Raw genomic sequence first — 24,024 nt, forward strand, 5'->3', positions numbered from 1 at the left:
TGGCTTTCTTTTTCCATAATGCTTCTTCTACTCGCATGATGCACTCGGCATCCCATGTACCCGATACGGGCCATCTATACTTTTCTTCTAACTGTTTGGTATACTCTACCCATAAATCTAGATATAATATGGCACTTATGCCATGCTTCTGATACATAAAATGACCTGGACTGTCCCTAGGCGGGACAGGAACTGCTTCTTCTAACAGACCTTTTCTAGTTTTTAACTGACGTACTCTGGAAAATAACGGCATGACTGAACTGTAATCTGGACACAATACAATACACAATGAACACGATAATTACTCCACATTCATACCACGACATTAAAATACATGAAGAACATTTAAAATAACAGTTCGAACAGAATACATGAATTTTCTCGAGAACAGAACTGACTAGAACAGAAACTAGATGCACTGCTGGAACAGTACGAAACTTACCGGTCTCATAAAGAGACACGTCAGGACCCGCATCCACCAGAGTGGACACTTCGTTTTTGGGATCTGTGTACCACCAAACCCCACGGACCAGAGACAATTAGATTGACCCTGTCTAGATACTACCCCAGCAACGGTACTCACCGGGCAGCAAGAACGGAAGGCCTCGGACTGGACTGGACTGCTTCGACGCCGGACGGACGAACTTCGGACTTCAGTTACGGGTGGGCCTCCGGATACCTCGGACCTTGGACTCTCGGCTTGGGCTCTGGTCGGGACTCGCCGCGTTCCTCCACCGCCTCGTCTGGATGCTGGACCGCCACCTACGTCTCCTCCGTGGGCCTGAGGGATACTTGAAGCAGAAATATCTGCACGTGCACGGTATGGTTCCGTCACGGCTGCAGAGGGTCAGGGGGCATACGTGGCTTCACCGGCGCGTGGGGAAAGGGCAAGTGCCTATTCGGGCGCCATTATGTGGTATATAAATAAATAATACCGGATCTAGGTTTTACTGGACATAGCAATAACAGATAGCTCAATAAATAAGAGTCAAGATTCGAGGTAGTAGGAGTTTGCAGGTTTAATACAGCATAAGGACAGGAACAGGACAACCTGCACGGGAACAGGATGGCAGGGCCCTGCAGGGGGGACAGGATTGGACTGGCGTGGCCCGGCAGCTGCCGGAGCTGGATCTGGGATGAGCGCGCTAACTTTAATAACAATACACAAGCATATATACTAAAACAGTTGCAATTGCAATACATACAATAGGCGGAGCAGTGGGTGTGGTCAATAGCAGTCGCGAAAGATAAGGGTGAAAGTGGGTGTAACAGGAGGCGTATACATAGACATGTGATGTAGACGTAACGGAATATGTCATAAATGGGGCGGAAACATGGAGGGGGCTACCTAAGGAGCCGGGACCTCTAACCTAATGGTGCGCGCAAACTGACAATGACGTGTTACTAGGAGAAGCTGGGGGCTATGAACTCCGTGCTAGGAGTAGAGACTGAAGTCTGGAGAGTCAGGGCGACATGTGCCTAAACAATATCTAGTATCTGATGTTTAGAGAACATGTTGATATAAACTAAGAGTCAGGAGGGGAGAGGCTAACAGACTCTAAGACTGGAGCATGCATTATTCTACATGTAGTGCGTGTTGAAGAATATTAAATGACCATAAATACAGTATTTCTCTTACATGGAGACGTAAAGGCTAGACTGTGACGGAAACTATTGATGCGATTCAGTAGTTTAGGAATGCAGAGAAGGAGGGCTGGACTGATAACTAGAATCATAACATACTCTTGGCAGACTTGTAGGCAGAGCCAGGCTGAGCCGGGCACTGTGAGGCAGGAAGTAAGTGAAGGGTCGAGGACACAGGTGGGGGCTGTATCGCTCCTCAGCGAGGGCTCAGGAGACAGGAGCTGAATCTGGTGTCCAGGCCCTTTTGAGGCCTAGAAACGGGGACTTTACAATGAAATAACGTGCACACTGAGAAACGTGGCAACGTAACTTTACATAGGCCTGATATTCGTAGTATTCACGAGAACTGGAAACTGGCATACTAGAGATGGACACAACTGTAATTGCGTCTTTAATCGAACATGGGGAATACATATGCATATTAATCATACACACATAACATAAGATGGAGAACACGTAGGGACACAGAACATGGCAAAATTTACTTTTCCACAGGATTTAAGACAAACACAGGAATGAGACTCCCAGAGGACACGTTAGTACTGAAGTAGTCCCCACACTGCGCTATAATCAGTCGTTCTGTGATCCAATGACAGATATCTATAAAATTGTAGTTCCAAGGAATTCAAAGCAAACGGGTATTCTAGCACTTACACAGAAATGCGCGGTTGCCTCACCGCTGCATTCAGCTAAGCGAATAGAGAAAAATGCACAGGTTCCAGCAAAGCACAGTGTTCCCCTGCACGGCAATACACGGTTAACTCACCGCTGTATTCCGCTGTAGATGTAGCCAGTTCCGTTTCACAAACCACAGAGAAATGTCAACATACACGGTAATACGCGGTTGCCCCACTGAGGTATTCCGCTATGCCACTAGTAAGTTCTGCTTCCTCTTAATTCTTGACAATTACCCATACACAGCATTACGCGGCTCCGCAACGCTGCATTCCGCTATGGCGAATTATCCAGCACACTACTGCACAAAAGTTTAGCCAGTGAACAACTCCCATGCATACTCACGCTTCTGCCGATCTTCTACCACCGTCTTGTTGTCAGCAAAGACCCTACAGCGCAGTCCACAATCAGCGTCCTCCTCATAGCCTTCTCTCCCTCTGCCGAGAAAGAGAAACAGGACAAATCCAAAATTACACACACCGTCCTGCATGTCCGCTGTAACTTTTATCCCCTCCCAGTATGGGCGCATCATGGGAGAAGTTGTTTTGGGAACGATGTGGCAGGCGCTGATACGCTCGTTCCCTGACACAATGAGGAGTAGTTTATTAGTTTATACCTTAGGGAGTTCTCAGCTCCAGTTGATTGACTTTCGAAGAGTTTTTTTAATAGATGATGTGTAGTTCATTCTCTACATCCTTTTGGGAATTAGTTCTGGTCTCCGGAGACTTCATGACTGTATTGTGGACCTCTGAAGACTCTTCAAATTTAGTTTTTGTCTCTCAAAGCTTTGTTGTTAGTTGCTTTACCGTTAGGCAGACGCTTTGGGGATATTGTTTCTTTATTATGTCTCAAAACATTCCTCAGATTTATTTTGGGTAAGGTGATTTACATCCGGATACTAATTTGTTTCCCAATGTACTTTCCAAGTTTCACTGAGCCCCAGATCGAATTCTACCTTTATTCTTTCCCCCTCCTTCTTCAAAGAAGGACATTTTCCTTCAGAATTTAGACGTTCTCTGTGCTTTCTCAATTTACCTATCTAGAACTGATTTTTTTTCATCCAGTGAACTCATTGTTTGTGACGTTTGGCCAAACTGCCAAACGCAGGCATCTTTCAAAAGCTTCCCTTAGTCGGTGGTTCCATTTGGGTGTGATTAGCTCTCGCGGGGAGAGATGAGGGTCATTTCACTAGAAGAGTTGATGCCTCCCGGGCAGCATTTAAGGTGTTTCCCTTAGAGACATTTGTAGTACTGCTATGTGGGCCTCTTCCAACACTTTCATTTTACATTTTAACCTCTTGAATGATTTCTTCAAACTCTTTTAGTTTACCTGTTTTAGGTGCCATACCATAAGACTTTACACACCTTTTCATACATAATGCATCAGTGTATTAGTATATCGGTGGCGCGATATATTTGTTAACAGTGGTTGAATGACTAAGTTATATCATCATGATGTAAAGCCTGGAATGAGGAAGGCAGAGGAGGAGTTAATGCTTGGATTGCTTACTGATTATCAATATTACTTTGAGTTATAATCTTCCTCGCCCCAGTCCTAAATTTCCCTCTTACATCTCCTATTTGTTTTGACTAATTATTCGATCCTTTGTTTATTTTTAAGCTTGGTAAGAGAGTGAGGGAATGTTAGTTGGGTTTTATTTTATGAAACATATGAGAATGTGGAGATATGGGACCCTGGAGGAAGAAGGAAAGGAAAGAAGGTAGAAATTAATGGGAAGGTCTTGTTGGTTTGGAAAGGCACAGCTCATGATGTATGTACTGTGAAAAGTACCACTCCGATTAATGAAGATTACTGGTAAGTATTCTGAAAACCTTTGTCAGTGCTTCATTACAGCCCTCTGAGTTGGGAAGAAGTGAATGCCATGTTGGTCACACTCAGCAGAGATGCAGGTGCCTTGGATAAGTTGGGGTTCATACTTGGGATCCCCTGAAGAACATGACCCTTATTACTGGATTTAGTTCGGTCTTTTAACCACCAGATAATCTTGCTTAACTTCAGTTTACACCCATATATTGAGCACCTGATATTGTTATATCTTTTCTCTGAGATTATGTCTGTCTCTATGGCCAGTGGATTTCTACATCCAGACACCTATCAGTGAATATGGCTTGTCCTGTGGCTTTCTCGGTTTCAACTCATCATCTGGAAGCAGCAAATGTTTGCACCGTCTACAATAACATTTTGTAACTGTTTGGCCCTGTTTCGTTGTACGCACAAGCTGGAAAAGAAAAATCATAGGGCAGCTGTGGAGAAATTTCAGTAGCCAAACCCAACAATAGATGAAAGAAAAACCAAGGTTTTGCCTAGGTCTCCGCATTGCCCTTTATTATTCTTTACTCCTATCTTTCCCAATGCCTTCGCTTTCCAGAGAACAGCAAATTCTGTCATACCTACGTTGATATACCACCCCAGCCATTTTAATGTAACGTTCTATATGTTGATTAGAGTTAGCCCGCTCTATTATGTGATGTAACCTTTTTAGCACCATTTCATACTTTTATATGAATGTCATTATATACGAAATGCACAGACAGCAATTGAATTGCCCTATAACATGCACGCTATTGTTGGTGAATGTGTGCTATAGTAATACTCGTATGTTGTTTCCTTACAGTAACGTTTCCTAGAACTTCTGAACACTTGCTTAGCATGATACTGTATTTTTGAGAGAAACAAGACTGTACTTTATGTGATAATAAATAATATCGTCTCCGCTCTATTACTAGGGTCCTCGCGGGCCAAGAGGACACCCTGGACCACCCGTAAGTTGCATCGAAGTGTTTTTTGTGTAAATCTCGCTTGCCTCAGGCTGTAAAATGGGTCATGATTTTCAGAATATACATTTTCATGGGACAGATTGATGTGCTCAAGCTATTTGCGCACAAGCACTGCGTGAAATAATAAACAGTAGGGAGAGGATACCCTTGGAAAAATGCTAAATATGTAACTAAGGAGCAAAGCGTTAACTCTTTCTGTTTCATGCCACCCAGAGGCAGATTCAGATAAAACCAGTTTCTACCCTACCAGTCATGTCAATCTTTAAATGTATGGAATGAAACATGTGGGGGCATTGCTGTTCTAAAAATAAAGCTGTGGCATTTCTCTTGTGACTTTCTGAAACGTCTCTCTCTGGTTTTATTTTCGGAGAGGGGATCTCTCTGCTGTTTCAGAAGAGAACTCTCCTCTGTATTCCAAGCCATACCATAATCTCCCTCGAGTTCCTGGTTTTTTTTGGGTGGGAGGGGGCATATATTGCACCTTTACTGCTTACCCTGCCCGCCCTCTCTCATTTTGTACGGAAGCACGTTTTCCTTCTTCCCACCCCTTGTGTGCCATAGCATGGTGGAAGAGTCACTAGTGTGCACTTCTTTTATTAACGCACTTCACTTCTTCGTCCCACAGCTACCTCAATATCTTCCTGTAGTGTTCACAATTAACTCTGAATTCAGGGTTTCTTTCATTAGAGGCCCGATGTAGCATCAGACATTGTTTTCATGTTGCCCAGCACCTCACTGGCATGCCAATCAGTTGGCAGCCATGTTGTTCCGTGGTACTAGCGACTGAGACGCAGATTTACTAAGATTTTTCGCTGTGTTTGTCTCACAAAAGTGAAGAAAATTGGCTCAGAATCTTCTTTTCTGATGGAAATAATATGAAAGTGAAGCTAAGCCGCTCATAGAACTGCTTTGCATTACTTAGCGCTAAGGGGGCGTACCATGGGTGGTGCATGGGAGTTCCCATGCAAAAAAAGAAGGTTTCTGACGCCAAACCCAAGTTACAAATAAAAGGAGACAGGGTTTAGCATCAGAAAATATGGAGAAATTATTTTTACTCCTTTATTTTCCGATGTTGCATGTGTGCAGCACTGTACAGCAAACATACAAAGTAGGAAAATGTTTAAAATTAGCCTAAGCATAGTATTGTGTACTGAAAGGGTATCCTTCAGTACAAAACCTATGCTTGACTCACGGAGGCGCCCTTGCACTGTGGCACAAAGGTGTCTCTGTGGTACACGGCAGCTGAGCTCAGTGCCGGCACTAGGGAAAGGGGAGGAGAGGGCCATATTTCTGTAAATATGGTGCTCTCCGACCCTATCCTTATCACACAGCGCAGCATTTGCACCTGCTGCACTGCGCTGCATGAGATACTGGTGAATCTGACCCTGAGAGTCCCCGCACATTAAAACAACAGAACACACAAGCCTTTCTCAAGCATGCAAACAAGACAGACAGCCCTTAGCACTGCCACAGAACACACTGCACCACGTTTTGCAGTCATCCAGCACACATCATATCATCACATAGTTAAATATGCCATGCACAAAACTCTGCTGGGCAACAGGCAACCCACCCAGCTGAAATATTGTGAGAAATCCTTCAGGGCCACACCTCTTCAAACTAAAATCTTGCACTAAACCCCGCCAGCCATTCAATAAGGCCACTGATGGATTTCCTGCAGTTTATTGATAATAATAATAATTTGTTTTTTATGTAGTGCAGCAAACCGCTGTTTAGCTTTATCTGGCTGTTCTGCAAATATCAAGCGGTACTACCATTCATGGTACTCAATTTACCCACCTTCCTAAGATGAAAGGCTGAGTCTACCTTACTGGGATTCACACTCATAGCTCAAGAATACCGCATTTGTTCAACTCAGTGAGTCATTTTGATCAAACACATGCAAGCTCCGTTTCTATTACCAAGAATGGGACTTGAAAAGTGAAGTGGAGAGCATGTGAGAACATGCATCGAGCTGGCAGGTCCAACGCATTGACGTGCATTGCAGTGAGTTGCAAATCCATCCTCTTTCCACTTCCAAGAATGGAAATAGCAAAGGGGGTCTTATAAGAGACAACCCCCCTGGAACATCATTTGTCTTCACAGGTGACAGTCACAAAATAAACACTGTATCTTACATGAGAAGATAAAATAAAAGGTGTGGCGTATGTGGGGGATTGAGAATAGAATGGAATGACTGGTGTGGGGGAGCTCTCCCACCAAAACAATATAAAAATAAAAATCCTAAGCCAAAAAACAACATCATAAATTTTGAATCATTTTGCATTTCATCTTGATGGCTTTGTCAAAGATTAATTTGGCATTGACACAACTGTCACACTCATATAGATCCATTCTAAAAACCATACAAACAGATCCTCCCGCCGAACACTCTAGGCCAGTTGTGTAGCTCCATCATCCAGTAAAACACAAGTTGGCCTCAGTATAAACATAGGCAATTTCTAATCGACTATTTCTGTCTTGTAGGGACCACCTGGAATGCCTGGGCGAAGCGTAAGTTACATATTTACTTTTAATGACAAAGTTTGTGCAGATTTATGGAAATTTGTTTGCATCTGCTGTTCTAATGTCCTTGGCGGAGATCTCAAGTTGCCTTGTGTAAAATGTCAGTAGTTTATCCTACCCCGCAGAAATGGTGCAGGAATACTGAGCAATCCAGACAAAAAAATCTTGGTCTGATGGCAAACGCCTAGTATACTGATAGAAAGTAGCTTTTTCACGTTTTGTATAACTAATTCGGCACCATCACCAGGAGGCACTCTAAGACTACAGTCTGACCTTCACTTGCAAAAGCACCACCTACGATGCCAAATCTTTTAAATCTTATTCAGCCTCGTACATGTAGAGTTGCTTTTGCAACAAACTAGGCAAGTCTAGAAGCACTGGGCTGAAAACCTAAAATCAAGACTGCCGTAAGTATTCAACCTTGCATGACACAACTTGAGATCTTCTTTGCTCAGAACGGTGTGCGTATAACGTCACTGTATATGGTAAGGTGGTTTTTAAAATGATGATTCTTCTTTAAAAACACAACTTTACAAATACAATTGTAATCTGAATAGAGAGACAATAGAGAGCATGAGCTTTGAGACAATGCAGTATATGCGGCTGTAAACCAGGATTTACAATATCTTTGACTTTTTAAAATAAATATTAAAGAGTCAAAATATGTGATTATTTGTAACTCAGCAAACGAAATGTGAGGAAACGAGCAGGAACTTGAAAGACATAGAAAGTGAAGCTGCCATCAGTCTGGCAATGTTTTTTTAAATGCCTTATTGATGTAGGTATTTATTTATTTGTTTGTTTATTTATTCATTTATTTATTTATTTGGTTTTTTTTGAAGCCCTGTATGCCTCTGACGGGCAGCTTCAGATCTGATTCAGGCAATGGCTGTAATAATTCAGATAGAACAATTGAATTCCAACAGAGTAACAACAAATGTACAGATTCATGAGTGCCAATCAGTGTTGGCAAACTCTGAGATATCATTGATATCCACTGACTATAATGGGGTTTACTATTACAAACCTCAGTTATGTCACCCACTTAAGGCGTTGGTGAACCTCCTCCTTGCTTTGTATTTTCTGGAAGAACGAAATGCCCAAACAAGGGTTTATGATCAAAACCACAGATCAGATTCTATGAACATGGTGACAAGAGTATGCAGGCTGTGTTGTGCAGACCAATTGAGAGGATTCTTACACATTCTAACACGAGAAGCACATTTTTTGATGGCCTTGTCGAAATTTAAATCACGCTGGTGTAATTTGTGTGATTTTAGGAATTCCCTTGTCCGCTTGTTACACTTATATATTCCCGAAATTATGCCACTTAGGGCAAACATGCCATTCAGAGTAAAAATTCACAACAAATGCATTGGAACATCAGAAAACAAGTGGCTGTTGTTCGCTGTACTATTTATTTGCACTATTTTTTAGCACGCTATGTATTTTCACGTCAAAAAACGACACAAGGACACGTTTTGAGCTAAAACATAGCACAAAATGATGTTTTGCATCTTGCGTAATTTCACATAATTTTCCCAAAATGTCACGTAATTACACGAAAGCAAATTGAGAAATGTTCACACACCCCTAATGTTTTTCCACTGAGCGCCAGCTCTTTAACTTCCTTAATTGCAAAGATTGTGCTTCTTGACTCCTGTCAGAGAAGGTGCTTAATTAGTCCAAATGTTAGATTTAAATTATTTATGTTCTCATTCCTCGGTGATTTATCCTCGCAAAAGTGCAGATGTTAATAATTAGGGGTCATTTGTATATAGTGTAAGAATTCAGAAATTTACTCCAGTATGATTACTCCTAACTTTGAAGTCGATTTCTGACATTTTAGAATTTTCCAAAAACATTTGGAGTACTCCCAGAAACCTATGCAACTCAGATTTGAGTACTTAAGTGAAAATCTTCTGAAAGCAGATTTGTAGCCAGGGGCTATTCACAAGAGCTTTTTTGGAGTATGTAAAGTAGTACTCCTGTAGTACTGTTTTATATACTCTTACATGCCATTCTGAATACACCACAAAAGATTTGAAATGGGAATAATCAGAGAATATTCACATACTGTGTGTACAAATAGAAAGTACTGTGCCCTCTTTACACTTTTACGAATAGGGAATTGGACGGTTTGGGTCAGATTCACAAAGTCATGTAACAGAATGTGAAGCAGTACCCCGTAGAACTGTTTCACATACTCAAGTGTTTTGTGGATATGCCCGCAGGTGTACAATTCTGCATTTGTAAATAACTCAAACCTCCATTTGCACTTTTCATTTTTTCTCCACTGGGGTCAACATCTCTTTGCCATTCATCCCTATGCAATATGGGTGTGTTCCCTATCCATTCCTGCCCTGGAACCACGCATACTGTTGCCCCTGGCAGAAATGCAAGTGTGTGTGTTTCCAAAATGTTGACAAACTAAACATTTACAAGTTTGTGTGTGTTCACTAACTTCTACAACTAGGCCTACCGAGGACATTCCCAAAAACCTAGTTCTGCTAGAAAATGTGTGAACGTAAAATTCCACAACGGCTGCGGAATTTTCGCAATCAGTAACCATTTTCAACATACTGATTCTGTGATTGCGAATTTCACAGCTCGTTTCAGTTTGAGAAGCTGTACAGCTCTAGAATTAATGCGGAGCAGTGTTTAAAATTGAATGTCTGTGCAGTCGCAAGTACAGAAATGGCACTTGTGAAAAAAACTGAAATCAAAACGTAGGTATCAAGTCTCTTTATTGGTGTAAGAAAGGATTTCAGAAGAGGCACAGCAGTGTGGCATTTGTCAATTCCAGTTCACCTTGCCTTTATTAATAACCATTCAATCACTGGCACCTCTATGTCACAGCAGTGCTTAGTTAGAGCAGGTGGGGCTCAGTAGCATTCATTTTGGGGGACCAGGACCTATTTTTGATCATCAGACTTTGATCCACAGCAGGAAAGAGACACACAGAAAAGCGAGCTTTAAGGACAGGAACCAATGACAAATGGAGAAAGCAGGGTTTAAAAAAACAAGCAAAAGGTGGGAACAAGAGACGGGAAGGGTGGCTTTGTGGAAAAAAGAGGCATGAGGTGTGATCAAGGCCAGGCACCCTTGGTGTTCGTCAACCCTGGCATTCGCCTAAACTGCAGGTGGGCTCCTAAAAAAATTTTCGGGCCCTGCTCTTTCTGTTTCTCTGTCTGCAACAAGCACCGATCGCCAGCAGTAAAAGTATAATGTTTTGACCCGCTTCCATGTTGGCAAAGTTCCTTCCAGATGTTGGAAGTCTATAAGAACCTCGAGCACACCAAGAGAACACTTTATTGGCCACGTTGGCACCATTAAATGCAAGCAATTTATTGCACTGCTGATTACTGAACTGTATATAATGGCAAATTGCCTAATATTGTGCACTTTGGTGGCCATGTTAAGTTAGTCCAGAATGGAAGGCACTGCTGCTTATATACATAATTAATATTACTTTAAGCCTCTAACCTCAGTTATGCTATTTCATGCGCCCCTTCTCTTACTTGCTATACCAGAGTGGGTGGCACGTGACTGTGAACATTGGCTTGATTGTAAGCTGCTGCAGATTGAGGTTAAACTCCTGCTTATCCCTTCAGTTATTTACTATCTGGCACATTACTCCCAACAAAAGAGCAATTCACGAGCCCGCCTTAACGGCCATAATTTCGCAGCAGCGCGTGAGGAATTTACAACCTTCTTTCCAGACTGCGTGTGTTTATCTTCTTACTGAACTGAACTGGTTTTGCTTCCACAGAAACAATTGGACGTCAATGCTGCTATTCAGGCCTTGATCGACTCGAATGCCGCTCTGCAGATGGAGGTAAGATCCCGACGACTAGTCTCTCTACCTTGTTTATGCTGGCGCGCGCAGAGTTGACACCCCTTGAACTGCGCGTGCCAACTTTAGAACGATGCTTCTGCTGGTCACACTAGACATATGTTTAAAGAGCCTATCGTATAATCGTTCATTTCACACATCTTGGCATTGAAAAGGGGTATTACACGGTGCAATAACAGGTTCTGGTGATATTATATAACCCAAGATAAAAGGTTTAATGGTTTCTAAATAGTAGCAGAAGGTGGAAGTTGCATCTTTGAAACACAATACTAGCCCACTTGTACTTAATGTATTTAATTATTGATATGGTATGTTTGCTGGGCGGTGGTAAATGCTATTCAAAGATAGAAAACCAGTAATTGACAAAGATGTATTGATCAGTGTTTTAATTCTGTGAATTACAGCGCTTCAAAATGTTGTTAAATGGGGAGTAACTTACGACTGTCATGTGGAGTGTGTCTTGTGTTTAAACGTACACCTTTAAACATTCAATTATATATGTTTTAATGATGTTAGCAATGTTTTAATCACTGGTCATTTTTTGATAAAATAGGAATGTTAAATTAAAAATAAAATCCAACCAATTTGAAAAACCAAATCCTGCAATCCTAAAAAAATGTTTTCTACTTGTTTTTCGGCTTCTCTTTAACTAACTACTGTTGCCTGATTAAATTGGCTTTGGAATGCTGCTGAAAAAATGAATTACTTAACTTAAATGTCAATCATACATTTTGTGGTATTGGTCATTTTTGTTGGCTTGTGTGGCTGGATACAAACATTGTCTATTTATTGTCCTTCTCTTGCATGAAAATGGGCGTTTGGTCTAACTACATGCTGGTCTGTTGTGAATGTCTTGGTCACTCCATTTCCAATTTCAACACAACAGAGCTACCAGAACACTGAAGTTAATCTACTAGACCAGAGCGCAGAGATATTCAAGACGCTACACTACCTTGCCAGTTTAATGCACAGTATCAGGAACCCACTGGGCACTCGTGACAACCCAGCACGCATTTGTCGGGATTTGCTTAACTGTGAACGGAAAGTGTCAGATGGTAAGTGCTTCGTGCTGAATTTACAAGCGTTTAACTTCTGTAGGGTTTCTAAATTAGAAATGTGTTTAAAGCCATGCTTTGCATGCCAGCATCACTGTACTTCTTATTTTAGTGTGTAACCCGGCCAGTACCTTCTATCGGAGTTATAGAAGATGGAAATTACATATACAGTGATATTACATTTCTAACATGGTAATGCAACCCAAAAAACAAAATTTTGGAGAATTTGACCAGGATCACACCTAGAGTCAGAGATTTACTAAAGTTCCTTTACATTTAAATACATTTTAAAAGCTTTAACAAGGCTGCCTATGTGCTATGAAATAGATTCAAAATATGCTGGAATGCTCACCGTGCTTGCATTTGTTTTTTCTTGGTCAAAGTGATGAGAGCTAGAGTTCCAAAGAAAGTGAGAGTGAAAGAGAGTGCACCAGTGCTAAATTTGTATAGGTGGTTGCAGGTTCTGAGTACTGGAACTCATTTTTGAGGACTGGGGCTTATTTGTCAGTAGGCTATGACCCAGAGAAAAGGACAGAAAAGCAGAAGGATTTAAAATAGTTCAAGTTAAATTTTTTTTTATTTAGACCATAGGTCTTTAAACCACATAAACTCTTACAACAATAATTAGAAAACGTGTAAAACATTAGAAAGTTCCTTTTCCTAAGCATTACAAATCGAGGTACCCATGTATTAACATCTATTTTTCTTAAAACTTCATTTCTAACAGTTTTTCTAGCAGAATTTTAAAACAGTAACATTTCATTTTAAATGACAATACTCATAGCTCCGCTTAAACCTATAGTCAAGCAGGGGACCTATTTACACCTTGCATATATTTCCCAATAGTTATTGCAGTATGTAAGTTTTCCATATCAGCAAGAATCTCCCATGCTTGTGCACGCGACCTTACATCATATTTTTAAAAAATCTGACGTAAAAACAGTTTACCAAGGTTTAAACATTTTCGGCATATCCAATAAAATGTGTAAAATATTACATTTTGTCCCTAGCTTACACATACATTTTCCATTTGGTTGCATCAAGCCTGGCTTTTTCAAGCTATTTGTTAAGGCGGGGTTAATACCAATTCTTATCCTTAAAACTTCCATTTTTAGCCATTTAAAATAGGAAAGCAGTGACAAAGGAAACAAGGATAGATGAATAATCTTTGGCAAAGTCAATAGGTTGTTCAAAATGCCTGCGTTTACTGTAGCACTGGTAAGTGCTTACAGTAAAATGCACAAAAAACTCAAAAATACCTCCTGATTTCCCTGATACAGAAAGGAAATACTCAAAGGTGGGATTCCAGACCTGAACAGGGATTGTCTAGGTGTCTCCCATAAAGCTCTGCTAACAGGATCCTTTATACAGAGACATTGAACTAATGACGAGGTTTTCACATCCATCAATACACAATTCCCATCTGTGCCATGCGAATATGAGGTTACTCCACAGCCATTGTCACAAGTCAAAATCAATAGAGTGAAAGCCAGCTAGACTGAAGCAAGATTTGTCTTGTTTGAAGGCACACGTTCATCTGCACTGCTCAGCAAGAATTCTACTTGTGGCAGTGTTCTTTTCTGAAATATGCTTTTAAAACTAGCCATTAACAAAGAAATCTTATTATGGATGATCCGCCTTTACAGCTTGTCAACACCACCAAAGTAGTAGTAATGCACTATTTGAAGGCAAAGTCCTTGTGCAGTTAAGCACATTGTAGTAGTGTCGTTGTGCTACACCTCATTCTATTGTGCGCTTGATGGGTCGGGAGCAGTGTTAATCCCTTTATGGATTTTGGTGCTCCTTGCTGAACCTGTATCTCATGTAAGCATTCTAAATGATCACTTCAATTGACCAACTAGAACCCCTTTGGTCCTACAAAAATGAGGGATAAGATGAGATAGAGAAGTCTTAAACCTTAAAGGTGTATTTTCAGATTTTGTCATATAGGAATAGATTGAAATAGTCAAAATCAATTAATCAATAAATCAGGGTGCAAAGCTCAGTCAAAGTACAGAATCAATCAAAGAAGTAAGTAAAGTTCGGGTCAACAATATATCAAGTATAAATGGGAGAGCAATACGACATTGATTTGCCTCCAAGGGTCAGTGGGGAAAAACCTCATAACACATCCAAAAAGTGCACAATTTTATAGGGCTCCAAAAAATAGATTTCATAGCTTCAGTACAGTTGTACATGTTTCCCCCAAATTAGACCAACCAGAGTGAAACAGTTGCAAGAAATTACATTGGGAAACTCTTGCAGAATTCTACAACACAGAGCTTCTCATGAGCACCACATGTACTAGGACAATGTTGTTACATCATGTGTGATTCTTGCAAGACAGTCAGGTGCATCCTTGAACAGGAGCAGTTGTATTAAAGAAAATGTTTCATATTCTGATGTTTTTTTCCAGTAAAAAATACATTTGAACAGTACTCTACTAAGGCATGAAAATACAATGTATCCACGTGATACACGTCACTTAGCAGTAGCACAATCAAAATGGAGTCAGAGTACTAAAATTTCTATGTTAGCCAGAGTTTGAGTTTCATTTTTACAGTGCATTGATTTTTAAGAAAAAAAACTTTATCAACATGACTGGGGAAGGAAAAATACAATCATAAAATAACAAAACTGCAGGACTGAAAAGTACATATGTGCATGTTCAGAATTTCGTGTCCGCCAGTGCAGAGCTACCAGTGCTTGTGCGTACTGCTAAAACCCAGGAGGCAGAAATAAACATGATCGACATGACTCTGAGTACTCCCAAGAGAGTTGGAGAGATGTACAAGCAATGATGGGAAATGTAGTTCAGCCAAGCTCCTGATTGCCTGCAGTGCTTCAGTGTGTATTTCAGGCTCACGCCAAGCTAACACTTGTAAAGACAGAGCACTCAAGGAATGGTATGCTTACATTTATTTTCACTAGAACAGATCTCCTATATAAGGATAAAAGTTGTAGAAACTAAAGGTTTTGAGACCATTATGCTCCTCCAGGTGGTAAAAACAAAAGAACAGGGAAGCCATCAAATCAGGAGCAGAATTAAGGACAAGCAAGCCAGCCAGTCATGGCAGGTGGCTAATAGCCAAAGGCCACGCTGAGTAAATACGGTGTGTTGTAAACAGTGTGCCTGCTTATGGGCAGCTAAAGATGTCTGTAGCTGAAACTTAAAAGGATCCGGCAAGAGGGCGAAAGAGACAAACTGTAGGTTGGTGGATGAGATAGGCATGAGTGAGAATCACAACTAGGTGCCTTGAGCATTGGGCCGTGCCAGCTACGGGCTCCTCGGAAGAAATTTGACCTCTGTACTTATATTTATTTATTAAAAATTAATCTCGAGCTTACACTCAACATTATCAGACTAATGGCGCCATTTCTTTTTACTTTCTCTGAAAGGACAGTGCATGGTTGCAGGGACATATGGGAAGGCACAGGCAGGTTCATTAGTCGTTTTTAATTACAATGTCTTCATTCCTTCACGGTTCAACGATAAGATAAATAATTGCCACCAAGGACAAGGGACATTTGTCAAGCCTTTATGAATTGGTCAAGCTAGGGCTGCGTTACATGTATAGGGACTGTATTTCTCCCTTTTTTTAAAATATTTTTTTACAGTCCAATGATTATCCCAGACTGTGGCAACTCTGGAGGTGATACATCCCGCTGGGAAGATATATGTATCCCCCAAATGCCTTGGGCGAGAGAATGCAATGGTCCATACAACACAAAGGCTCCAAAATGGTTCAATATTTGCAGAATGCCATGGCCGACATGAGGAATTTTTTTTTTTTAAAGATAAATAGTTGCGAAATGAGAATGGAACCTGAGTCTGTCTGCACCTTTAACGTAATGGTCTGAACTGCGTTCCCAAATGTGCAAAGTGCTCAGTTGATAATTATTTCAAAGGATTATTTTTTTATTTTCATATAATAACTAATTCTCAGTCTTACATTTTGTTGACATTACCTGCGATTTCACTTTTTGAAACGGAATATTTTAGTGATGACCTGGAATTTATTTTCACATTCGTTTTGCCCATTATTCCCTGAAAGCACATAATTACCGAAAACACTCCCGAACTCCTTTCTCTATTCTCATTTGGAAACATACTTCCAATTAGTCACACTGTATTATATTTTTTTAAATAATTCAAAAAGAAATCTAAAAATTGCACCAGCTCAATGGACCTAGTTATGATGTCACATAATGCCTCCTCTTTTATACCATCCTACGGTTCCTGTCCATCTCATTCCGACAGCTTCTACACCATCCTTGCTTTCTTCCTTACATACATTGGTTATTAGTACTTCCCACCATTTCAACACAGTAGAATGGCTCGGTAGGGTTCTTCTTTGATGAATGCGTATGGTACAGCCATTTCTCCTCCTCGGGCACAATGCCACACGCACAGGCGTGCACATACACACAATGACACACACTCCTAGATTTTATTCAAATTGTAAGTTTTTTTTCCCAGTTTTACATGTTTCAATTCCAAGTGTATTTTACATAAGATCATTTCCTGGTTGTTATCAGGTCCCTACATAAACCTTACACTCCCCACTGCATGAAGTACAAACACGACTATTCAGAAAGATTCACAACCGAGATGCATTAATAATTAATGAAGATTTACGTTTTGTATGTTGGCCACCGTATATTCATTAACCTGGTGTCCATTTCTGTAATGTCATCTGATTCTATTATGTTGGACCTACTTTGACACTGAACTTGAATCAATTAAAAGGAAACCTTCGACTACACAAAGGATGAGGTGTAACTGTTCTACTCTGGTTCATCCTGCCAGGCTCATCTTGTATCGCTGTCATACACCCCAGATTGAGGATTTTTGAATCCCGGTGACAAACCATGACTTCTTGATAGTAGTGAATCTGGATCCAATTCACAACATTTTTTGCTGGCCCAAATACAACTTTAGAAATGAAAAGTACTGTTGGAAGGGGCAAAATACAGATCCTTGTCCTAGCAGCAGGATCCGCTGCTATTGACATCAACAAACAGAATTTACTAGCCTGGATAATCAGCAAGATCTAAAGCTTTAGCTTAGAAGTGGATCCAGTGTCAGGAGTAGGGTGTGGGGGTTCCTAGCTAGTGGCAGATCGATGGTTATTGGTAAGGTAGTGAACATTAAGAAGGTCGTCAAACCTTCCTGGCCTCCTTTTCAAGCCATTTACCATTTGCACTTGTATCTGTATTACAAAAGGTTGGAATAGTGTGCGCATTGCTGTGTAAATGTACCCCAAATACTCCAATTTTTTAAATGGGTGCAGGGAATGCAGCCACAGAAAAATAATTATCCTGGTGAATAATAAAGTATGTCATCGTACGTTTCCCTTGTATGAGGTCTGTAGATTGGGGCTCTGTAGGCAAACCACAGGATTAGTGTGGAGCAGTAGGGGTAAGCATATGCAGCATTGAATCCCCTTACACTCAGAAAAAAAGAAACATACATGTAGGTCAAAAGCTACTGTCCTTATTATGTTGACAAAGTACACAAAAGATGTATTGTTTAAGAAGGTACGGTAAACATTTTTTTCAAAAGCAAACTGCAGTGATAAGCAGTAATCATTTAGACTTAGTGTTTTTTCCTCAGGCAGGGAAAATCCATGGTGGCGTTTCAACACATATCAGCGGGGAAGGTTTTTTAAATTGTGCCAGAAAACCATTTTGTAGGCATAGCACTTAAGAGACGATTTCACGGTGATGGTATGCACCGCTTTAGAAAATAGTAGGCGTCTTCATTGTTTGAGGAACAGAGATTAATGCTCTCCTTTAAAGAGTGCCCCCGGGCTCCTAGATGTGTTATCATTATACCTCTTTAGCACCATTACCTATAAAGAGCATCTACACATTATGCCTGTATGCTTGCATGCTTTGCTCAGTTGGGTTCTCTTGTTCCAGGGAAATACTGGATTGATCCAAACCTCGGATGTCCTTCTGATGCCATTGAAGTCTTCTGTAACTTCACTGCTGGTGGACAGACATGCCTATCACCTATCTCTGTAACAAAGGTACAAAACACTTTCTTCTTTGTTCCTAAAGGCAGACTGGGCGTATGCATTTATATGTCTCTTGTTCTCTTTTTATGTAGTCTGGTTGCAATAACTGCTCCAGGGAAGGTTACCCTGTAAAGAAACAAAACACGTATATGTTAGAGCAGTGTTTTCGAAATTGTGAGTCGTCAAAAGCTTTTGTGGTGGGTCGTGGAAGTCGAGGCAATAAACAAAGATGTTTTTAAATTCTGTATTTATATTGTCAGGCTATGCTTTCTGAAAAATTGTTGCCTCTGTTTTTTACATGGGGATTGGTGTTTACAAACTCCTCTAACTTTGCAGTCAGAGAAAGACTAGTAAAGTGTATTATGTGACAATCTTGCTGGGGTACATGTTTGTGAAAGGCAAGGCTGCAGGATGTCATTTTTGTGACATGCAATCACTTGTAAATACTTATATATGAACTGTACACATTCAGCAGATATGAAAGCAAAAATGAAGCACACTTTTGTAATTCTGAAGTGTGACAAAGCAAAGATTTTAATAGTATCAAAACAAATCAAGATACAACTTGGTGATGCACAAATGATAAATATTCACTGAAACCCGATTTACATACATTATCATTAGTGTACGATATAGTTTTATCAGTAAAACTATGCCTTGCAAATTTAGTGGCCATTTCAATGGAAAATCTGCTGTCTATAAATGACAGTGAGCTGGTACACAATGCTTTAATTACAATAAAAAATTGCCCGGCTCATGTACAATAAAGCTAGGCGGGTTACAAATAATTGTTAATCTGAAAAGTGGGTCGTGGGTCCAAAAAGTTTGGGAAGCACTATGTTAGAGGTTTGGACACCTATGGAGGTCTAGTACATAATCAGGTTTCAAATACTTTGTTATGTTAAGGTTCTCATTTTCTTTTTATTGTTCTATATTCCAGAGAAAAAAGATACAAAAGCACCTTTAGCTTGTCCTTATTCGGTTTCATAAGAGCATATATAATATTCTGAGTCAAAATAACAAAAGTCTATTCTCTATACCCCAAAGAATAAACAAGCATTTACAATGCAATGGTTTCGCCTTTGGAAAAGTTAGAGCTATTGGCATTGTAAATGACAAAATGTGTATTTATGTGTTGGTTTTGAAAACAGATAAATAAATGGCATTGTCATTTACAATGCCAATGGCTTAATCTCTCGCAAATGCAAGACGTATTGCATTTGCAATGCAATAGGTCGCATATTTACGTGAGTATGAACTATTGACATTGCAAATAATGCGTTTTATTTATGTTTCAAAAACAAAAACATAAAAAAAAGGTGGCACATACATATATATAAATGCATACATATATATATATATATATATATATATATATATATATATATGTGCATATGTGTGCGCGTAGAAGTAGTGAGGTAGAGTAGTAGAGAGTGAGTAGTAGAGAGTATTAGAGTAGCACAAAGTGAGTAGAGAGTAGTAGAGAGTGAGTAGTAGAGAGTGAGTAGTAGAGTAGTAGAGGGTGAGTAGTAGATAGAGGGTGAGTAGTAGATAGAGAGTGGATAGTAGAGAGTAGTAGAGTGAGTAGAACATAGTTGTATAAAACCAATAGATTTTTCGGTCAGTTTATTCGAAATTTGTATACAAAGCACAATATAGTCCCATTTAAAAAAAAAAAAACTTTCGAAGGAGTGAGTGACCTCTTCTCTTCGAAATCTCTACAGAAAGTCAGTCACGGTTTTAAGCCCTTGTTGAATCTAACTGACTCAGTAGTGTCCATGCACATTTTCCTGGAAAGCCTTAACCTTTTTGACCGTATTCCTTGAAAATTCCTTGATGACATTTATTCAGAATTACCTCCGGGGTTGAGGGGGACAGAAAACCCCATCTTCCACAAAGTTTATCTCACGCACTCGATCGGGTGCCATTTGAGATTGGCTCTCTGCACCACAATTAGAGCACAGCTAGCATCTCTCTCTCCCACTGTAATGCTTCAAGGGATCACATGAAAGTTTATGTGCAAGCCCTGCTCGACACACAGCTCAAACCTTCTCAGGTTTGGTTAAAGGGTCAGTGACATCACTGGGGCGCATCGCGGCCTTAAATCACGGCACCTGGACTCGCTGGCACAAACGCAGACACACACTGCAAGATAAAGCGCTTAGCGCCTCCTTCTCACATGCAAATACATCCAGCCTCCTACAAGACCTTCCCTGCTCCGTGTGTCCCGCTTGGCGCTCTCATGCCACATCAAGGCCCCTGCGACATCTTTAGACTTCACGCACATCAAGCATCTATCTGCTCACAGTTGTCACCAACCACCACTTATCCCACTCGTACTCACGTCATTCTCCGGTAAAAGTAATAGCGTCACGAGGCCACACTAGAGACAGCTGTGCGCTTTATATATGAAATGACACCGACAGTGACTGATTCATCTTACCTGGATGAACCACAGTGAAGCTCTCTTATGAATTTGGGGCAGGCCTGCCCATCACTCCCTGTCATCATTCCCTGTTTTTGGAGACCTCAGAACACAATCATTCTAAAGTGAGTGCTGACTGTTTTCGAGCCTGGTGAAGTCACTCTGCGCTCCGTCCTCGCGCCTCATATGGTCCCCGACACTGCCGCTTTTTTAGCTTCAATTAACTGAAACGAAAAACCTGTTGGTATATCACTCTAATCCCCTTTTTATAGCCGGACACGTGTTAACAAATAGCGCGCAGCATCTCGCCGTCTAAAAGCGGCGCGCGCCTGAAGCTGCCCAGGTGATCCCCTATATTTAACGCAGCCTTGATTAGAGGCAGCTCCGTAAGTGGCCGGCCTGATAAGCCGCTCCAGCTATCCGCATAGGAATAGAGCAGGGATAGGTTGAGCGTTATTTCTAATTGCAAAGGATGAATCGGACCCGGCACATTAATCCTCCCCTATCAGCAGCGCATAACTGGTCTGTCCGGGAATAGCCCTGATCTCAGCAGCCCTGCGGCCAGCCTTCACTTTCTGCTTTCGACGTATCTGGGAGAGGCGCTGTCGGCACCGGGCGTTTCTTGGGCTGAGAACACACAAAACAAGAACAGGCACGCAGCTGTGGCCCTTGAGGGAGTTTCACTCCTTGTAAATAAGTATCGGGGACTAAAGTGCGTCAGGTTGCCACAAGGTCATGGGCGCACGTCTAGATACATTGCGAGGATAGACGGTGCCTCGCGGGCTACCTGAGAGTGCGCCGCCGGTGCGCCATCAGACTGAGGCAGCGAATAACTCAACGGAGACATACGAATGAGGCCTGCGTGATGCGTCCCAGATGTCTGCGGTGCTTGGTGGTAGTTGGGGCAGGGGGGCAGCCCAGTGGCGTGGGAGCTTCCAGAAGCACCGTGAACAAGCACAAGGCAGCACACATGCTGTCGAACAGGCAGACACGAGGATCCGATTAGCAGAGAAGGAAGGGTAGCATTGCGAGGGACAAACGGGTCGGGTGCCCTAGCAGCCTAGGCGGCGAAAGCCGGAGGAGCCTCTCTTTCCCCCCTCGCCGAGATGACGCGCACAGAGGGGCGGAGAGGGAAGAACTCGCGGGAACGCCCACGAATCTGGTCTGGCCATGACGGACAGATCTCTGTTCCAATGGCTAGCCTCCATTTATGGAGCTAGCCAATGGAACAGAGGGGCGGATTCCAAGCCACACTGTTTCTAACATTAGATTTCACCTGCGTGAAAAGCCTGCGCAGTGCGCAGGCTTTCACTTAGGCGAAACCTGAAAAAGTGCTTCCTCCATATGTCTGTATCCTAACACGATTTTTGCTCCAAATATGGCGTCCCTTGAACAAGGCAAAACATATCTATATCTTGCATGTATATATAAATTAGAACCAAATATCAGTAGTCATCAGTTACAGCAATTCTCAGTGGTACAGACACATATTTTTCCATTACTTATATTAAAAATGAAGCCTCTCAATAAAATGTCAGGGCTAAATATTGTCATGTCAGAAAGAAAGAGCCACAGACTGCAATTTGCAGTCCGAAGGTTCAGAGCACCAACCTCTTAACAGTACTCCAGACATTAACCTGGGAAGAATGAAGGGCTGAATCACCCCTACAAGGATTAGGACTTGTGACCTGCTGGTCATACATTAAGATGTCAGCAGAAATCACTTATGTCACCGAGCCATTAGCTAGTCTGAAAATAATTTTGATGGTTTAGGTGTGTGCCATATTTCTATTGTTGAATGGCTCTGAAGCGATGATACCTGTTTTTCTTGGTTTGCTATGAGGGACAATTCCTGGTAAGTTTTACTTAGTAGTTAGTTAGCAGAATTCGACTCCGATGAGTTACATAAAAACTCTGCGAGATTCCGTGGAGTTCCACCAATGGGCGAAAACAGACACGTCGTCCTGCTCGCACTGTGATTTAGCACCCCTAGCGTGTTTCTCGCTGAAAAATCAGTGTGAACGGCAACACACAGTGTTCCAGCTAGCGCAACTATTCGAGTTGATTTTGCTGCCGCTCAAGTACATTTTCTACTTGAGCAGAAGCCTTCTGACCGCGAACGATCATGACAGCCTGTGTTCGGAAAATATTGAATGTCCTCTTAGCAACTGGAAATCATACTAGGGGTGCCAAATCTTGCTCACGCTCGCCAACTTACCTTTCTGGAGCCATGCACGAGAAAATATTCTGCCTCACAGCGACTAGAGAATTTGGATGGAACTCCAATGAGTTGCCAAATTCCGCCAATTCCATGGCAGTAACCAAATTTTCTCCCCTCCCATAGTGAATTTCATAATCTGTTTTCTCTGTCAGTAGACCACATTGGCTTGGGGGGTAGGGGGGTCTAGTAAATGGACTTTTGTCTAATTTTGCTTTCTTCCGTTGCAAAGAGAGTCAATTCCATTAAGCATGGAAGCAGTCGTTTGGCTCAGTGTATCTAACATATGGTACATTTTATTGCGCCTGTGATTCCATGTAATTTAAGGAAAAACAGATTGGCAATGTCTATTGTAAACCAGTTTAGGTTTGCTGGTGTACATGGCTTATCTTGTTATTATGATTAAACCTTTTAATTGTCTATTAAAGGTGAGTTATTTGGAAGATAGTAGACTGCTTTGCAAAGTTACATTTTAAGTTTTGAAACTTGGCTCCGTTGTCTAATAAAAATGATTTTCACTACTATAACTTTTTGTTTTATCGCAGCTGGAGTATGGAGTTGGTAAGGTTCAGATGAACTTTCTCCATTTGCTGAGTTCGGAAGCCGTTCACACAATCACAGTTCACTGTCTCAATACACCAGTCTGGGGCATCAGCATGACCAATTCCAAAAAAACATCTGTTCGCTTTAAAGGATGGAATGGTCACTTGTTCGATGCAAATACACTACTTGAAGACAATGTGCTTCTAGATGAATGCAAGGTAAGAAAATGTGATTCAGTCTACATGAATGAACTGTTGGGGT

At 41.3% G+C, this 24,024-nt stretch overlaps 1 protein-coding gene across 1 annotated transcript in view; it reads left to right on the forward strand.

The window, feature by feature from the left end:
* Positions 1 to 24,024, forward strand: part of COL24A1 (collagen type XXIV alpha 1 chain) — a 979,161-nt gene that overhangs the window by 947,068 nt on the left and 8,069 nt on the right. Inside the window, exons 54-59 of the mRNA XM_078645481.1 lie at positions 5,067 to 5,102; positions 7,605 to 7,631; positions 11,416 to 11,481; positions 12,386 to 12,554; positions 18,480 to 18,589; positions 23,766 to 23,981. Of these exons, the coding sequence (XP_078501607.1) occupies positions 5,067 to 5,102; positions 7,605 to 7,631; positions 11,416 to 11,481; positions 12,386 to 12,554; positions 18,480 to 18,589; positions 23,766 to 23,981 (624 nt within the window). The remainder of the gene's footprint in view (positions 1 to 5,066; positions 5,103 to 7,604; positions 7,632 to 11,415; positions 11,482 to 12,385; positions 12,555 to 18,479; positions 18,590 to 23,765; positions 23,982 to 24,024) is intronic.

This window comes from Lissotriton helveticus, chromosome 1_1 (genome assembly GCF_964261635.1).
Source record: "Lissotriton helveticus chromosome 1_1, aLisHel1.1, whole genome shotgun sequence".
In the NCBI taxonomy this organism is placed as follows: Eukaryota; Metazoa; Chordata; class Amphibia; order Caudata; family Salamandridae; genus Lissotriton; species Lissotriton helveticus.